At 47.5% G+C, this 15,874-nt stretch overlaps 1 protein-coding gene across 1 annotated transcript in view; it reads left to right on the top strand.

The window, feature by feature from the left end:
* The window catches only part of IQSEC3 (IQ motif and Sec7 domain ArfGEF 3), a 135,362-nt gene that overhangs the window by 63,572 nt on the left and 55,916 nt on the right, over positions 1-15,874 (top strand). Inside the window, exon 2 of the mRNA XM_074939171.1 lies at positions 1,295-1,375. Within this exon, the coding sequence (XP_074795272.1) occupies positions 1,295-1,375 (81 nt within the window). The remainder of the gene's footprint in view (positions 1-1,294; positions 1,376-15,874) is intronic.

Raw genomic sequence — 15,874 nt, 5'->3', positions numbered from 1 at the left:
CAGAGTCAACAGATTCTCGGCTGGTACAAATCGATGTAGCTCCACTGACTTGGAGCTAGGACTATTTACATCATCTAAGTATTTGGATCACTCTATCTCCCCTGTTTTCTGACCCTTTCTTTCCATTTTCTTTTTCTCTTCTCCACTTTTTTTCCCTCTCTCTCTCAAATTGTCTTTTGTTCACTTTTTTGGTGCCTTTGGGCAAAAATTTCAAACGTGGCCCGGATTTTGAGTGCCCCTGTTTTCTTGGAGGTCAATCTTGAGTCATCTGAAAGGGGTCTGGTTTTCAGAGGTGTTGGATGGCTGCAGTTCCTACTGCATTCAGATGGGATTTTGTGAGTGTTCAACTCTTCAGAGAACCAGACCCTTGAAAATGCCTCCAGATGGGGCCCAGAAAATAGAAGCACCCAAAATCAGTGGCCACTTTTGAAAATCAGGACCCATTTTTTCTCCCCGCAGACAAATTCTTCCTTCATTTCCATATTTTAAATCTGTCTCTGAATACTTCACTCTTATTTCAAGCTGTTTTTCTTTTTGGATTTGGTCTCTGCTTTTATCTTCTTTGTTTCATTCTCTTCCTCTCCTCCATTCCCCTCTCTCCTTTCCTCCTCCACTCCAGTTGCTCAAGTTGGGCTCTGATGCAGGGAAGCTGCTTCCCCAAAGCAGGCTGTGAGGATGTTTTGGAAGGAGAGTGGGAGGCAGAAGCAAGTTAGAGGGGCGCTCTCTCCAAGTGCCAGTGAGATGACAGTCCTGCACTAAGCTGGTTGAAATAGAAAACAACATGTGTGGGGGAGGGAGGATTTCAGTGTTGTTTCCATTTTGCAGGATTCAGAAAAAAAATTCCCTCCAAAAATTCTTGACTTTTTACTTATTAAATGAGTGTTGAAACAGCACCCAAGCAAAGAAAGCATTTGCTCCACTTTCAGCAAAACTGAAATGAAAAAAAAAAAGTCAACTGTATTTCATTACACTTTTTTTATATATAAAAGGCCTTTTTTTTTTAACAAAGAAAACGTTTGATTTGAAACATTTTGCCTCACTCTACGCAGCATGATGCTAGTGGCAAGGCATGTGAGGGAGTGAGGGGAGATGACTACTCCCTCCTACCATGCTTCGTTCCCCACCTCCTGGTCCAAAGGATTCATGTTATAATCTGATTTCTCCTCAGCTGTAAAGAGCCACCATCACTGAACAGCTGCAATGCCCAGGAATAGACTTGGACAGGACAGTGTCCTATGAGCTTGCCAAAGACTGAGATGAACTCTTACCTGCCACTGTTTGTCTTCTCTTACAGGAATGAAACTGTTTTACACCAATTCTGCTGCCCAGCAGCTGATGCAGAGCAGAAGCCTTCATCTCTGGACTCCTCACCAAGGTGGGAGACTGCTGTCACCATGGGCTTCTCCTTTCCATCCCTCTCCTTCTCTCACTACCCCATCACTCTCCTCCCTGCCCCAAATACACACCCCATACCCTGCTGGCATTCACTCCCATCCCTCCTATAAACGTGTCCCCACCACTGCTCTTCCTCACACACCCCTCGCTCTTCTCTCCCAGGTATGCCACCCAGTATGTTTTAATCACACACACACACACACACACACCCCTCAGCCTCCACACACACACACCCCCTCGGTCTCTCTCTCTCTCACACACACGTACACACACCTTCCACCAGGGTTTAGGGCTGGTCTTACAGAAGCGCAATGGAATTTCATATTATAGTGGTACAGCTTGTTTAAATACTATTTAAGCTATTGCAGTGTAGGTTGCCAGGTGAAATGGGCTGAATTTTCCAGAGAAGGGTAATTGTAATGGTACCAACCTGTGTACAAGTTAGCATGGCATGGGCCCACATTGACCACACAACTGAGAGTGATGCAACCCTCTCTGACTGGCAGCGGGCATCAGAACCGAACCCAAAAGTCCAAAAATGAGAAGGCAAATCAAAAACAACCCGGGAGAGCCATTTCCAGTCAGCAATGCACAAACAGAACCTGCCCCCCATGCCTGGGCTACTTGCTACATTTCCATTGCTAGGAACGTCATGTCCTGAAAACAGTAGGCAGTGTGCTAGGAACTGCCCAAACCTAGGGCTGGTCAATGCAGCATTTCCAGTTTGCCACTGGAAAGTGCAGCTTTTGACATGACTGTTTCACTCTCTCCTTCGTCAGGATCCACCTGAGAGATGGCTGACCTTTTTAGCTGAGTCTGAAAGTCTGGGTGTACCAGTCCACTTTAAGCCTTGCTCTCCCAGCACTTAGATACCATGCTGACAGGAGTCTCAGAAATACTTGGGATAGACAAGATGCCGATATAGACACGGCCTCCACTCTCCATGTTCTCTCTCATCCTAACCCTCTCCCAGCTCCCTCTCACCCACTCCGTCCCATCCTTCTCTGTCTTGCATGGACACATGCTCCTTCTTCTCTCACCCTCTCATACGCCTGCTTTTGGCAGCTAGGGGGTTTGTTTTTAGAGATTTATGTCCCATTGATAGAGTCTTTCATCTGACCTTTGACATTAACATCGGAAGCCAGCGTTCCTGGGAATGGCTCCAGGCGGTGTGGGGCAGGTGAGTTGTAGAGGCGCCCCAGGGCGGTGGTCTGCAAAATGCTGTTTTTCTTGATTTGTCCTGCTCACTGGAACAGCCTCTGAGTCCTGATCACCATGCAGTGAAAAGTTTGAGAACTGACCACTGTGAAGAGAGCAAATGGGCACGTGCATTCGGGGGATGTGTGGGGTCCTGCTGTACTCAGGGAGGGGCAGGGAGAGTGGGCTCGCTCCTGCTCTTTAGTAGCCAAGACTAAATGTGGAAGGAAGGCAGGGATAATCCTCTGTGCTGAACTGGCCTTCAGTGCTGAGGGTGTGAGCTTGGGGAGGGTGGTCTAAGCCTTGAGTGGAGTCTAGAGCCAAACTTCAATGAGTGTGATAGAGGGATGCAAGCCCTATGAGGAAGTTAAGTCTGTGGAGATTGCTGTGCTGGAGACAGTTTGGCCTCTCACCTGCAGCTTTGGAAAGATAAAACTATGGGTCATGTGCCTTGTTTGGCCTGATTAAGACCCCTTTTAGTCTGGATTTTCAGTGTTCATGACCCTGGCCTTTGGGCCCCTCCCCCACCCCCTCCCCCACCCCCTCCCCACTCTACCTCATTTCTAATGTGTTTGTGGCTTTTTTTGGCTTAGTTTTTAGTCATTTGTGGTTATGTCTACGCTGCAAGAAAAGACCCACAGCTGGCCCAAGTCAGCTGACTCAGGCTCTGGCTGTGGGGTTATTAATTTGCCATGTAGATGTTTGGGCTTGGGCTGGAGCCCAGGCTGTGGGACCTTCCCACCTCACAGGGTCTCAGAACCTGGGCTCCAGTCTGAGCCCGAATATCTACACTGCAACATTATAGCCCCACAGCCCAGGCCCCGTGAACCTGACTCAGCTGACTCAGGCCAGCCGTGGGTCTTTTATTGCAGTGTAGACCCTGTCTCCCTGGCCTACATGGCTTAGTCACTCCCAGGAGGTCTTAAACTCTATGGTTACTTGCTGTGTGCCTAACCCCACAGCCCTTCTCATTAACCCATCAACTCCCTACAATGCAGGCAAAGACATCACAAGCCACTGACACCCAGAATGCCTTGGACTCTCTTGCTGTTTGTAGTAGTGCTGGGAAAACACAGAATTCCTGCCTCCAGATCTGCCAGGTGAATGTAGGCAGAAGAAATTATTCCGTAATCATTTGTTTGAAAGTGTCTCAGCATTTGTCATGTTGAAGTCTGCACTTGAACTCAACCCATGGAGCTTGGATCTAGGTCAGCGTCCAAACTTCCCCAACGAACTTCGCAGTCTGGGCTCCTGATTAAGCCCTTTTATACAGCTTTCTGCCTGTATCATGCCATTGACCCTGCCTGTCTTAGCTTATCATGGTCTACCTGGTACTCAGTCTCCCTCCTTCCTTCTCATAGAGCCAGTCTCCCTCTCAGCTCTGGGTGCTACAACCCACTGCAGCTTCCTCATGGCTTGGCCATCATGCTGAGGAAGTATATTCCCTGGAAAGATGATGAAGTTCTGGAAAGTTCCCAGGCATACTGTGGCATTGCTAAGCCAGTGACACAAAGGCCAGCCGGGTGTGAGAAATGACTCTCCCCTATGGGCAATCCAAGTTTGGGTCCTGAGCTCAGTGTCTTACCCCTCCCCAGCACCTGCCTTCAGGCTGCCAGCAACGTTGATGCAATATGTCCATCCAGTCCATGAGGATAAGAAAGCACCTCATGTCACTGTCATCAAGGGCTCTCCTCCCATAGCTGATCCCCAGGGCAGTATTCATGGGCTCCAGAGCTCCATGGCTAGAAGGAAGGTGGGTTTCCATGACTCAGAACCTTGAGGATGATGGAAAGGAAGTAAATGGAAAGGAAAATAGGTGGGGGGATCTTATAGGGACCCCTCTTCCCTGCCTAATAACGCATAGCCCCCATACCTGTCCCTCCGTGAGAGAAGCTTGTGCATGGAGAATAAAGATGGTTTGAACCTCTCCAGCTTTACAGAGGCCAGAAACAGATACAGACTTCTCCGCTTTTCAATTAGCAATCCTTAAATGTAGGCTGTGTCTCAGTGTCTGTATCATGTGACAGTGTGGTCCCAACAGTGTGGTGCTGTTGTCTATTAGATAACCCAGGTTGGTTTTTTTCCCCCCTTTTTGTCCAAGATCAGACATTTCCCTAAATGAGATCAATCCTGTCAGAATTGATGCTGCTAATAACCATCAGCCGTCTAGTTTTAATTAGAGCTTGCTTCATTAATGCCTTGACTCCTCTCTGCGCAGCAGATTAAATAAGGTACTTGCAGCTCATTTACACAAGCTCCCAAACTGCAGGCCTGAGCTGAAATCCTTTAATTAAACAGCCCGGCTGATCCCTGCTGCTGCCTCGGCTCATCAGTCTAAGCCGATTAAAGAGAACAGGGACTAATAACGAGCATAAACAGGGCAGTGACTCTTGTCTCTTCAAGGGACTTTGGAGACTTCAGTGGTGGTTGGGCCACTGACTTCTCTCCTGTAGGGAACCTGGGTTCAGTCCTAACTACCACATGGCAGGACCTACAGAAGTGGCAAGGTTCTTATTGCAGTGGGAAGGGTTACAAGCCAAAGGTATCACCAGCACGTGGGGGCTGCAGAAACTGTCCTGCTCTCCTGGGACAGTAGGAAGGAAATACCAGATGGGTGGCTGGGGATGGGGCAGTGGGAGGGTAACCCTAGTCAGTGAGCAAAGGAGATGAAGGTAAGACCCGGCACCTAGAACAAAGGGAGGCATGGCACCAAGCCATCAGAGCAGAGACAGGGTGGCAGGAGGGTACCAGCAAGCATTCAGTGCAGGGATGGGGCAGCCAGAGGGTAACTTTGGGACCCCAGAAGAAGTGGAGGGTGGCAAGAGAGTAACACTGGGCAATAAGCACTGGGACAAAACAGCAGGAGGGCAACACCTGGCAGTAGAAGCAGCTGTCTCTGTGTGTTTTGTGGTGATGTTTGTTATCTGTTGTCATGGTGTGGTTTCCCCTCTCCTCTTCTCTGCAAAGCTGACTCTCTCTTTGTTGCCCATCCATCAGGAAAGGCTTTGAAATGCCGGTGGGTGGGAACTGATTGAGAGAAGGTCAGTGTCTAACTCCTCAACAGAGACCAACTGAATGAGGCACTTTCAGTTGCTCCTGCTCTTCCTCATCTGATTCAGAGCACTGTCAGCCACAAGCAAAATGGAGTCTCTGGAGGGCTATGGCTCCCAGCATTTCTAGATGCAACAGCTCACCTTGCTTTCTGACGGGGGGCTGTGCTAGGGATCAACAGGATCAGCTTTGAAGACTAAAGAAGCTCTCACAGAGGTGGCGTTGGCAGACAGATCTGTACTCTGAGGTTGTGTCTGGGATACCCAGGTCCAGTGTGTAGAATCAGAGTCAGGAGAGTGGCACCAGCAGCCAGTCTCACACTGTGGGGCTGTGCTAAGGATACCCAGGTACAGGTTACAGCGGAAAGGATTAGAGTGTAGCTGAGATTATAGGGCAGGGACCATCTTTTGTTCTGTGTCTGTGCAGCATCTAGCACAAAGGGGACCTAGTCCATGCCTGGGGCTGCTAGGCACTATTGCAAGGCAAATGATGATGATGATGATGATAAAGGAAACTTCATGGGGGAGATATGCAGGTCCAGGGCTAGCCTAGGTCAGGCCCCAGAGCACAGGAGACTTCACGGAGAAGGCACTGACAACCTGCCTGCTCTTTTCTGAGTGCTGCTTAGACTCTGATTTGACCAAACCCCATAATTTCATGAGGCGACTGCTCTTTTCGTGCTGGCTTCTGCTGTTAACAGCAGAGTTTCATTCTCGGGATTTGAATAGCCCAGTAATTGCATCCCCGCTTATCCCAGTCTCACACAGTGGAGTCTGGTGTCCCAGAACAATGACCTTAAAATGTGTCCAGCAGCAACCCATCTCTAATGGGATTACACACCATTTGCTTTTGTGAGAGGTAATGGGACTAAGATGAGAAAGATTTGTTTCTATTAGAGTAATGAGAGGAAATGCTGGAATCACAATTGGAGGGAACAGCGTGTTCATTCACTTGCCTTTCCCGGGCTTTTTGGAGGCTGCCTCAGGCTCCCCCCACAGAACTGCAGACCAAATAAGGAGAAAAATCAACTGTACCAGTGATGGGAAGAGTTCTACAAAATATGTTAAGAAGCTCAGGTGGAATTGCTGTAGCAATGAACTTTGGGCTTGTGCTGGAGATAGGCACAACCCTGTCCAGTTCCTAAGCAGAATGGATGGGATCCCACGTATCTTTATGTGGGCGAGAGGGGATTGGATCCCAGCTGGGTTTATGGGCAAGGGAGGCAACTTTCAGCTGTCTGTGGGGATGGGGGGAGAGGGGATGGGATCTGAGTTGGTTTTGGAAGGGAGAGAGGCAGTAGGATGAGCACTGTCTCTGGTGGGACAGGAAGGGGCTGGGAACTGAACTGTCTGTGGGAAGGGTAGGGGAGCTGTGCCTATGGGATCTGCATGTACTAGTTTCCTTCTGAGATTTAATTTTCCCTCTATAACGTGCTGCTTAGAGCAGGGTTGAAATGTGAGCAGAGCAACTTCACAATTACAGAGCAATTAAATCCTAACTCAATACAGTTGAGACTTCAAACAGCTGCATACTCATTCCTAAAGTGCCTGCTGGATTAGTCACTGCCACAGCCTGGCTGCTGCTTGGAATCTCAGCACCAATTACCAGTGAGGAAATGAGCCTTTGGTCCCATCTCCAGGTCAGCCTCTCCTGCAGCCATTGTGAAATTCCCTCTTGCCATGTCTCTGAACTGCTAAGTGTTTAACATACATTAATGGAAGATGGAAGCGATCCCATGTGCATGGCACCCTGTGGCCATGTGCAGAGGGGTAAAAAGTGGATGGATAGATTCTGGACAAGGTCCTTTCAAATACCTCAATGTCTCAGGCCTCTGGCCAGCAGAAACATGGCCTCTCATGCAGCAATGCACTCCTCCAGGCAGCCTGAGCAGATGTGGCAATGAGCAGGTGTCTTGGGCAGCAGTGGGAAGAGGGTGGTTCCTTAATTCTGATACCCCTTTATCCTGAAAGGTTATTTGCCGTCACCTCTTTCTGTGTCTTCACCCGACCTATTTCTGTCGTGCTTGTATTACTTCTCTTCACAGGAAGAAAAAGACCTCTGTAAACTTTGAAAGGCATTAACACAAGAGAACTGTAAATACTCACATGCTCACTGTTGTCTCAGTGGCATGCCCCCTACCTGTGATCACACTATTGTATCCCAGAGGCCCTCTCATTATTCCATCGTACTTTGCTTCGTAAAATCCACGCACCACTTTGCCCCGAGCCAACTTAGGTTTTGCCCCAGTCACTCGAAATTGCCTCCCAGAATTCCACAAGACTCTAGCAGCACCTCTAGTTTGGACTGGATGTGTGATGCTCTCTAAGGCTGGAGCCACTGAAGTAAATGGGAATTGAATCATTCCCTGGTCCAGGCATCCTCCACTCTATGCCTCACGGAGACACATTTCTACAAGACTTGGAGCCAGGAAGGGAATGATGAAGATTCTGAATATGTTTTTAATGGGCCCAAATCCATCCTAGATGTAACTCCACTGAGTTACATGAGGGTTGATTTTGGTCCATTATGTTTATAGTTGTGAAAGGCTGGCTAATGCCTTACAGAAAACACTGTAACAGTATCGTATGTAGAAAGAATTCTGCCAGCTTTTTGGCTGATGGGATTGATAATAGGGTATGGACCCTGGCACCTTGAGGTCACTGATTCCACCCAGCTTGGGTTTGCTGTGAACGATGGCTGTTATCCTCTGGTGGCTGTTCTCTAGCCCACGCGATGGTGGTTCCAGTCTGTAATCTAGGGGCTCTATTGCCCGTCCACAAATCAGCATCACAGCTGTCACTAATTGGCCCCCTTGCTAACCGCGTTAAACAGGGAGCTCCGAGATTGCATAGATTATGGAGACTGAGTATCCACCTAATTTGTAGAGTTTGGCTCCTCCAGGTCAGGGTGGAAGCAGCGTGGAGACAGCTTGCACTTCCACTGTCCATGTTATACCAGTCCTGAGGACTGGGAACTTCAGCATCTGAGGCTTTTAATCTGGCTCATTTCTCCCCAACTAAATGTATACACAACATTATTTTAAAAAAGAAATGAGAGAAGTTTCAGCAACAATTCTGCTTCACTAGCACATCTTGTTTGCACTCTTTTCTTCTCATTTCTTTCCCTTATTGAGGTCACCAGCATGAAGAGAGGATTTTTGTTTCTGAGCAGCTCATCTATTTCTTATTTTTTCCTCCCTGTAGACCTAATAATCTTCTGTTTGAGGCATAGCAATTGCTGCTATGGGGATGCCACAAACAGAGAGGGATGGGGCTGCAGAGTTCAGCTATCGAGCAAAACATCCCCCCGACTCAGTGATGCCTGGGATTTGGTTTCAGCCCATTGCAGAGATATAGGCAAGGTGTGATGTTTGGTTCCAGCTTTGAAGTCACCCAGAATTTAGGTATGTTCAGATACTGGTTTCTGAAATTGCTTAGCAGTGATAGAGACAGAGGCTGGCCATAATATTCTGAGCATATCAGAATCCAGATCTGGACCATTCCAAAACTTTAGGCTTGCTCTAACCTAGGATTTTGGCCCATCTCTACAAACACAGAATGATAATGATTATACCAGAGAGGGTGAAAGGCAGCAGGAGCAGGTAAACTCCTAAGGAACAGAGACCCTGCTTTAATACTGATGTTCTTAATAACAAAGGGCTTAAACCAGGTAGCTGCTGAGCATCTGTAACGCCCATTGAGGTCAATGGGAGTGACGGGCATTCTGTAGCTCACAGATTCAGGCCCAAAGATAAAGGAGGGGAGAGGGAAGAAGTGGAGATTCAAGGCATGCATGGAAACATATGGGATTATCAAACATAGGAGGAATTATTTATATAAAGAAGAATTTTTACGTGTCATTTTCCACCAGGCACCAGCCGCTCTTTGGGGTTTCTTATAGGGGATGATTGTTATTCATTAGGAAATTATTCTGAAAATAGGAGCTGCTCACTTTGAAGGCAGCAGCAGAAACAGCAGGGGTGTTCTAAGCACAAAACCACAGTAGCTCTGTTTGTTAATGGGGATTTGGTGGGACTGAACCGTTGACTAAAGGCCGTAAGTGGGCAGCTTCCTGTTCCTGCCTCCCAGCAGCAGGCGCAGCAGCCATTTCCCTCCAGCTTGCCTCAGGAATCCGCTCCCAACGTTCAGGTGAGGGGAAGGAACTGCAGAACCGCTGAGCATTTGAGCATCCTCCCGAAGGTTTGCCCTCCATCCACTCCTTCCAGTGGGAAGAAGACAGGAGACAGGGTCCAAAGGAAACCAAACCTAAGCCTCACACTGTAGATTCTGAAAAATACACATCAGACAGAGCCTGCGTTTTGTGGTCAGCTCGCTCTGAGAACTGAGGCTGGTAGAGTCACAAACAACTCCACAGCTCGGCATTTCACTCGAGTTAATCTTTCCTGCTCTTCTATTTCTATGTTTACTCCGTTGCATATTCAGGTCCTGCCATAGGGAAACCCAGACATGGGGTGGGGAGCACCCTGATAATCTCTTCCCACATGGAACAGAGTTGGCTGTTTGTTATGTTCATGATGGTGGCAATGACATTGGGAGAGGATCAGTCACAGCTGATCCCCAGTTTGATGTATCCTCCACAGGCTACAGGTTCATGGTTATAACACTGGAAGAGGATGCTGGGAAGCTCAGTCCTGGTTTGGGGGTGATCTTGGTGCTCTACTTCGTTGTATGCAGCTGATTCTCTTGAGCGCAAAAAGTGGTACTGATAGAGAGGGCAAGGAGGCAGAGAGGAACAGAAAGAAAGAATGGCATGAAAGAGAAAAGGAATCAGAAAGAGAACGAGAGCGAGAGAGAAAGCATATTTGAGAGAGAACGGAGTAGGACCTTTGGGCCAGGATATTCCTATTTATACTGGTGTAAATCTGGAATAACAGCAGTGAATGTCTGAGCTTTTATTAGCAGATTTGCATGCAGTAAAATATCAGCACAAGCACCCGAATGGCCCTTTATCCTTCCCCGTGTAGCAGTGCATGCTTTCCTCACCAGCAGAAGAGGGTGTATCTGTGGGTCCATATTTCTACTCATCCCCCTGTGAAGCATGCCCTGTGTTCAAACTGAAATAAGCTGTCTTGAAAGAGCGCAGCTGTGCGCCAAAGCCCCTTCCCCCATTCCTTTTTCTACTGAGCAAGTGGCCCTCACAGGCTCTCAGATCCTGTAGGAAGAGATAAAAAGCTCAGGCCTGACAGACTAAAAGGGGAGCACATCACAGGGCAACTAAGAGCTGTCTCGTCAATCTCTTTAAACAGCCAGCGAAGAGTGGGAGGCTTTGCCCGTCAGAACTGTCTGTCTGCCACCATGTCAGTCTGTGAGCAGCAGGTGAGCAAGGAGCCACTCCCTTCTCTCTGGCAATGAACAGTCTGACCAGGGGAGGTTTGCAAAGGCACAAACGGGAGTTCAAATTCAGTGGGATTTGGGCACCCAACTCCCTTTGAAAAGTCCCAGCCATAGTGGCAAAATGATCCTCACTATGAAACCTGCTGCTGGAGTGGAAGGAGCTGGTGATGATGGGATAAAGGTGGCAGTGAGCAGGGTCTTGTGGGCAGCGTGGAAAGGAGGAGGATAGAGATCTCACAGGCAATGACCATGACAAGATAGTGAGAGGAGCACATGCTGCTGGGGCGCCTTCTCAGCTCCAGTCAGCACACTCACTGGAATCTAAGAGCATATAAGCTTTACACATTCTTGCCACTCCTCCGCTCTTTCCTGGGCACCGTACACGTTTACTTTGCATTATGCTGCTTGGAGAGAATGTTGTGGAAATTTTAAATGCCAGTGGCACAGAGGTGATGAAGAGGAGAAGGACTGGAGTAACTTTGATCAAGCTGGGGATGACTGGAGATACCAAGACCGTAGGTAAAAATGAAACTGATGAGGTTTCTAGTGGGGATAATGAGAGGGGGTGGAGGAGATGGTGTTTAAATGGAGGCCAATGAGATAATATTTTACATTTATATAGCACGTTTCATCCCAAAGCACTTTACAAACCAACCTATAGATGCATGTAATAATACTGAAATGCAGCTCCCTCTGGTGTGGTGCACAAGAGCCAGTAGCATGTTTGCTGCACAAGAGCGAGGGGACGTTTAGCTCAGATACGGGGGTAGATTCTTAGGCCCCTTCTACCCTATGACCAAATTTTTCAAACCTGGAGGTATAAAATTAGGCTACTACATCCACATTTCGGCACCTAAATAAAAAATGGCCCCGATTTTCAGAAATGGAGAGTGCCTACAAGTCTCACTGAAGCCTGGGGGTGCTAGAGTTGGTCTGCACTTCTGCGCATATGGCCACATTTACTTTGGTACTTACACTGGGCACCACCTTGGAAAATGCTTGCTGGTAACTTTTCACTGATCTTGACTCCAGCTAGCGACGTGGTTGTCTATAAGTAAGGATTGTATCCACATGCCACATGGACAGCTGTGTTAGTCACTGTGGCAGCAGCCATGTGTCACCCTTGCCAGTGGCCTAGGATGGCACACTGTGATCTTCCTGTGAACATGCTGAGTTATGAGTTCATTTTGCTGGGTAGATGGCACCCCCACAAGTGTGCCTGCCTGTGTGACTGGTCCTCTTCCCTCACATCTCTCTGTAGGGTTGGACACCCTGGAGAGCATTGCCCCATGCGTTGCTGGTGCTGCTTTGTGTACAGGTCCTTTGGGCATTGTAGCCATATGGGGCAGATGCCCGGAATTTCCCAGAAGGCACTAATATCATAGTATGCCTAAAAATGGTTGGCACATTTCTCTATTGAGAAAAATGCTGGTATGGACACCGCTCAACAGGATTGGATGAGCATGTTATGAGCTGGTTTCAAAAACAGAGTGGTACTTACAGGGCCAGATCCTCCCCTGGTGAGAATCAGCAAATCTCCAGTGAGCGATGCCAATTTACACTGATCCTTAGTATAGAAGTGCCTCTAGAGCTTTGCTGTCAATATAAAATCCTGTCTTTTTATGATCCCACCTGCAAGGTCCCTGTACAACAAACTACAGAATGGGATTGATTTATCTGCCTCAGAAAGATGAAAGACTGAGGTTACATTGAATCTGAAGGCCCTACATGTCTAGATATGACAAACTACAGGCGTAGGCTACTGAGTCACCTTGTCCACCATTCTAGTGAAGAGAGCTAGAAGAGGGGATAAAGACTCAGTGAAGGGCAGTGACCTAGAAAGAATAAAAGTGTGTAGAAGGCAAAGATGGTGAGGCTGGGTTGGAGGTGGCCATGACACATATAATTGTGAGGAAGGGGAATAGGGCATTGCTCCCGTTGCCCAGGCTGGTGATGGTGACAGTGATGGAGAAGTTGAGGTGGGGAAGTTCTAATCTGAAAGCTTCTATCCTGGTCTCTTTGTACAATGGGCGAAACCAAAATGCTGGATCTGACCTCTCTGGAACTTTGGGTAAATCCTACTCTGGATCTGAACTTCATCTCTCAGGCAGGTTGCTGGTGACTGGGATACATTTGTTGGGGAGACCACATTGCTCCTGCTGTTGAGGGTATTTGAGCTTCTTTCTCCTGAGGTTAACACAAAGGACAGTTAGTCAGTGGGGGTTGCTGTCAGAACTGCATGGACAGTGCTGCATTGACTACAGAGGAGGAAATATGTGAGGCCAGAAACAAAGCCAACGTGTCTTACTATCTCTGAAACTTGAGGCGTTCTGTGAGGCAGGTTCATTCATTGCTTTCAGTGCTAACTTGTGGGTGTTTTCTAAGAGGGATACCATACTCTGGGAGGCCATAGTCAATATCAAAGCTTAGCCCAGCAGGCTGAAAAGGGTACAGTCCAAAAGATTACTCCTACTGTGCTGTACCATGCACCTGGCAGTGACCAGCTCCACAAAATCCACGAGTCATGCGAGTCCTTCTGATACAGTTTGTGGGTAGATGAAATTTGGGGGAACTCAGGTGTTCCTTCTCCACACAGGTCCTGCTGGCTCCCAGCCCTGAACTCATCTGATCTTAACAGTGAAATTCTATCTTCTGCTTGATTGCATAGGCAGGCTTTTGTCAGCAAATTCGGTGATGTTCAAACCTGCCTTAGGGACAAGGAGCCAAGAGATCTGAGTTGAAGTGGCAGAAAGACTGCTTCTGAGAAGCCAAGTTTCCCTTTCCTGGGGCGCTGAGTGGCCAGTTACACTAATGCAGGCTGCCATCTGTTTTTTCCTCCTCTAAAAGGTCATGTTTACCAAACATTGCAGAGGCAAGAGGGGTCTGGGGTTAAAGTAAAAGTAATTAAACTCTGAAGAGAATGAGACTCCCTCCTCCTCAATGTTCACTTGGCGTTTTTCACACCTCATTGGTATGTGCAGGTGGCGTGCGAGATGTAGCCACGCATAATCTACTCTGCAGTGACAAGCTGCAGGATCTCCTCCTTCATCTAACCCACAAAGACAGGGCGGAAATGCAGAGACTATGGCATCCAGGGCATAAACACAGTGGGCGGCTGAAAGAGAGGCTGCAGTTCCATAGGCTGAGCCCCATGTTCCAGAGGAGGGTGAAGTAGGAGTCACTGATGGAAGAAAGAAAGAGGAGAGAGAAACTATCCAGCTGGGATCCAGAAATACCACTGAACAGACATAAGAACCTCAATGAAAATTCCTGAGTAATGACACATGTGACATATTGCCACCCACGTGTGACATATTCCCACATGCTAACATTCAGATACACATGTGACCTACTCCCACCATCCCTTTACTTACTAGGGGAGAGCCACCTCTCCGAGGCTGGTGGTTTTGCAAATCTTTTGAACTGTTCATTGGGTTTATAAATCTAGCCTCAGCTGTGAACTTTTTACATATCATTTTTCATGGGCAATTCCATTCTTTTTGAAAAAAGGAAAGCATGTGTCCTGTATATGGGAGAGAAGAAATGCACAGAACTTAGGCTGGCACAAGTGAGTGGACTCTACAGCGGACTGATACTGGACTAAATTTAGAGGCGAGTCTAAGGGAGTCTAGAAGGAGTATAAAGCCTAGTCTGTACTGGGTTTTCAGTGAGAGATGTAGCAGCACTGGTACACAGCCTAGTGTAAACATATTATGGTGATGGACAGTAGTATAAAGCCCTAAGATAAACAGATAGGTGATTTACACCAGTGCGGTGTTATTTGCACTGGTGGTTTTACCCTAGTTTTTGTTATGTTCACAACATACACAGAGAGAAGTGAGATTAAAACATAAATACCCTTGCTGGAAGGTCGCAGTGTAACACTACTTTATTACTTAAAATTCAGAACAATAACACACAAGAACCCGAAAACAGGCTAGTCCCTAAAACAGAGAGACACAACTCATCCCCACCTTGCTTGAAGCTGACTCTTTCCAGATTGCCTGACTGCTGACTGACTCAGATGACCCAGACCACATGGCTTCCCTTAGAGCCCCATAGTCTGCAAGCAGGACCAGGAAATCCCTCGCACTTGAAGTGATAGCTTGTCATTTTTAACTAGTTTCCAATACATCACAGTTTAAAGACACCAATGCAACAGTGGCTTTGCCTGACTATGCTAGGGGTTTGCATTGATTCAGCTACACAAATGGCTGAAATCCCATTGTAGACAAAGACTAAGTTGCTGTCACTTAAACCTACTATCAGCCCCCTCCACCTATTCTCACATCAATTCCCTCTAAATGTAAAGCTGGCATGAGAGGAGACACAGCACCAAAGTGCCAACTTCAGAGTGAGTGGAAGTAACATTTTGGTTAAGTGGCTGTGAGATCAGAATCAGAGAGTTCTGTTTCTCTGATTTAACCACTGGCTGCTGAATGATTTTAAAGAAATGTGGACAAGGCTCAGCAAAAAAATCCCTGCCCAGTATTAGTGGAAACCTGAAGAGAAAATTCTGGGCCAAACTCAGCAGTGACATTCTCATCCAAGTGGTCAGAAAATGGGAGTAAGTGGTAATGCAATGTAATGTGCATTGATTTAACATTCAGCAGATGTGCAAAATAGATGGCTTACATGCCAAGAGGACACAATGAGGTAGAGCAGGAAAAGCTGTTAACAGGAGAAAGTGGGTCTAAGAAACCACCACCTTAACTTACATCCCCATCACTGCATCATCCCCAACACCCTGGGATAAAATTCAGCCTTGGCATAAGCAAATGCAACTCCCATTGGACCAAATGCATGGGTGGGTGCAGCTCCCATTAACTTCAGCTCAAACTTGGTTCACACACCCATTGTGTGCATGTGATACAGGT

The sequence above is a fragment of the Natator depressus genome, chromosome 1, assembly GCF_965152275.1.
Source record: "Natator depressus isolate rNatDep1 chromosome 1, rNatDep2.hap1, whole genome shotgun sequence".
Classification (NCBI taxonomy): Eukaryota; Metazoa; Chordata; order Testudines; family Cheloniidae; genus Natator; species Natator depressus.
Note: the sequence above shows the minus strand (reverse complement) of the source record. Positions and strands in the feature narration are given on the sequence as shown.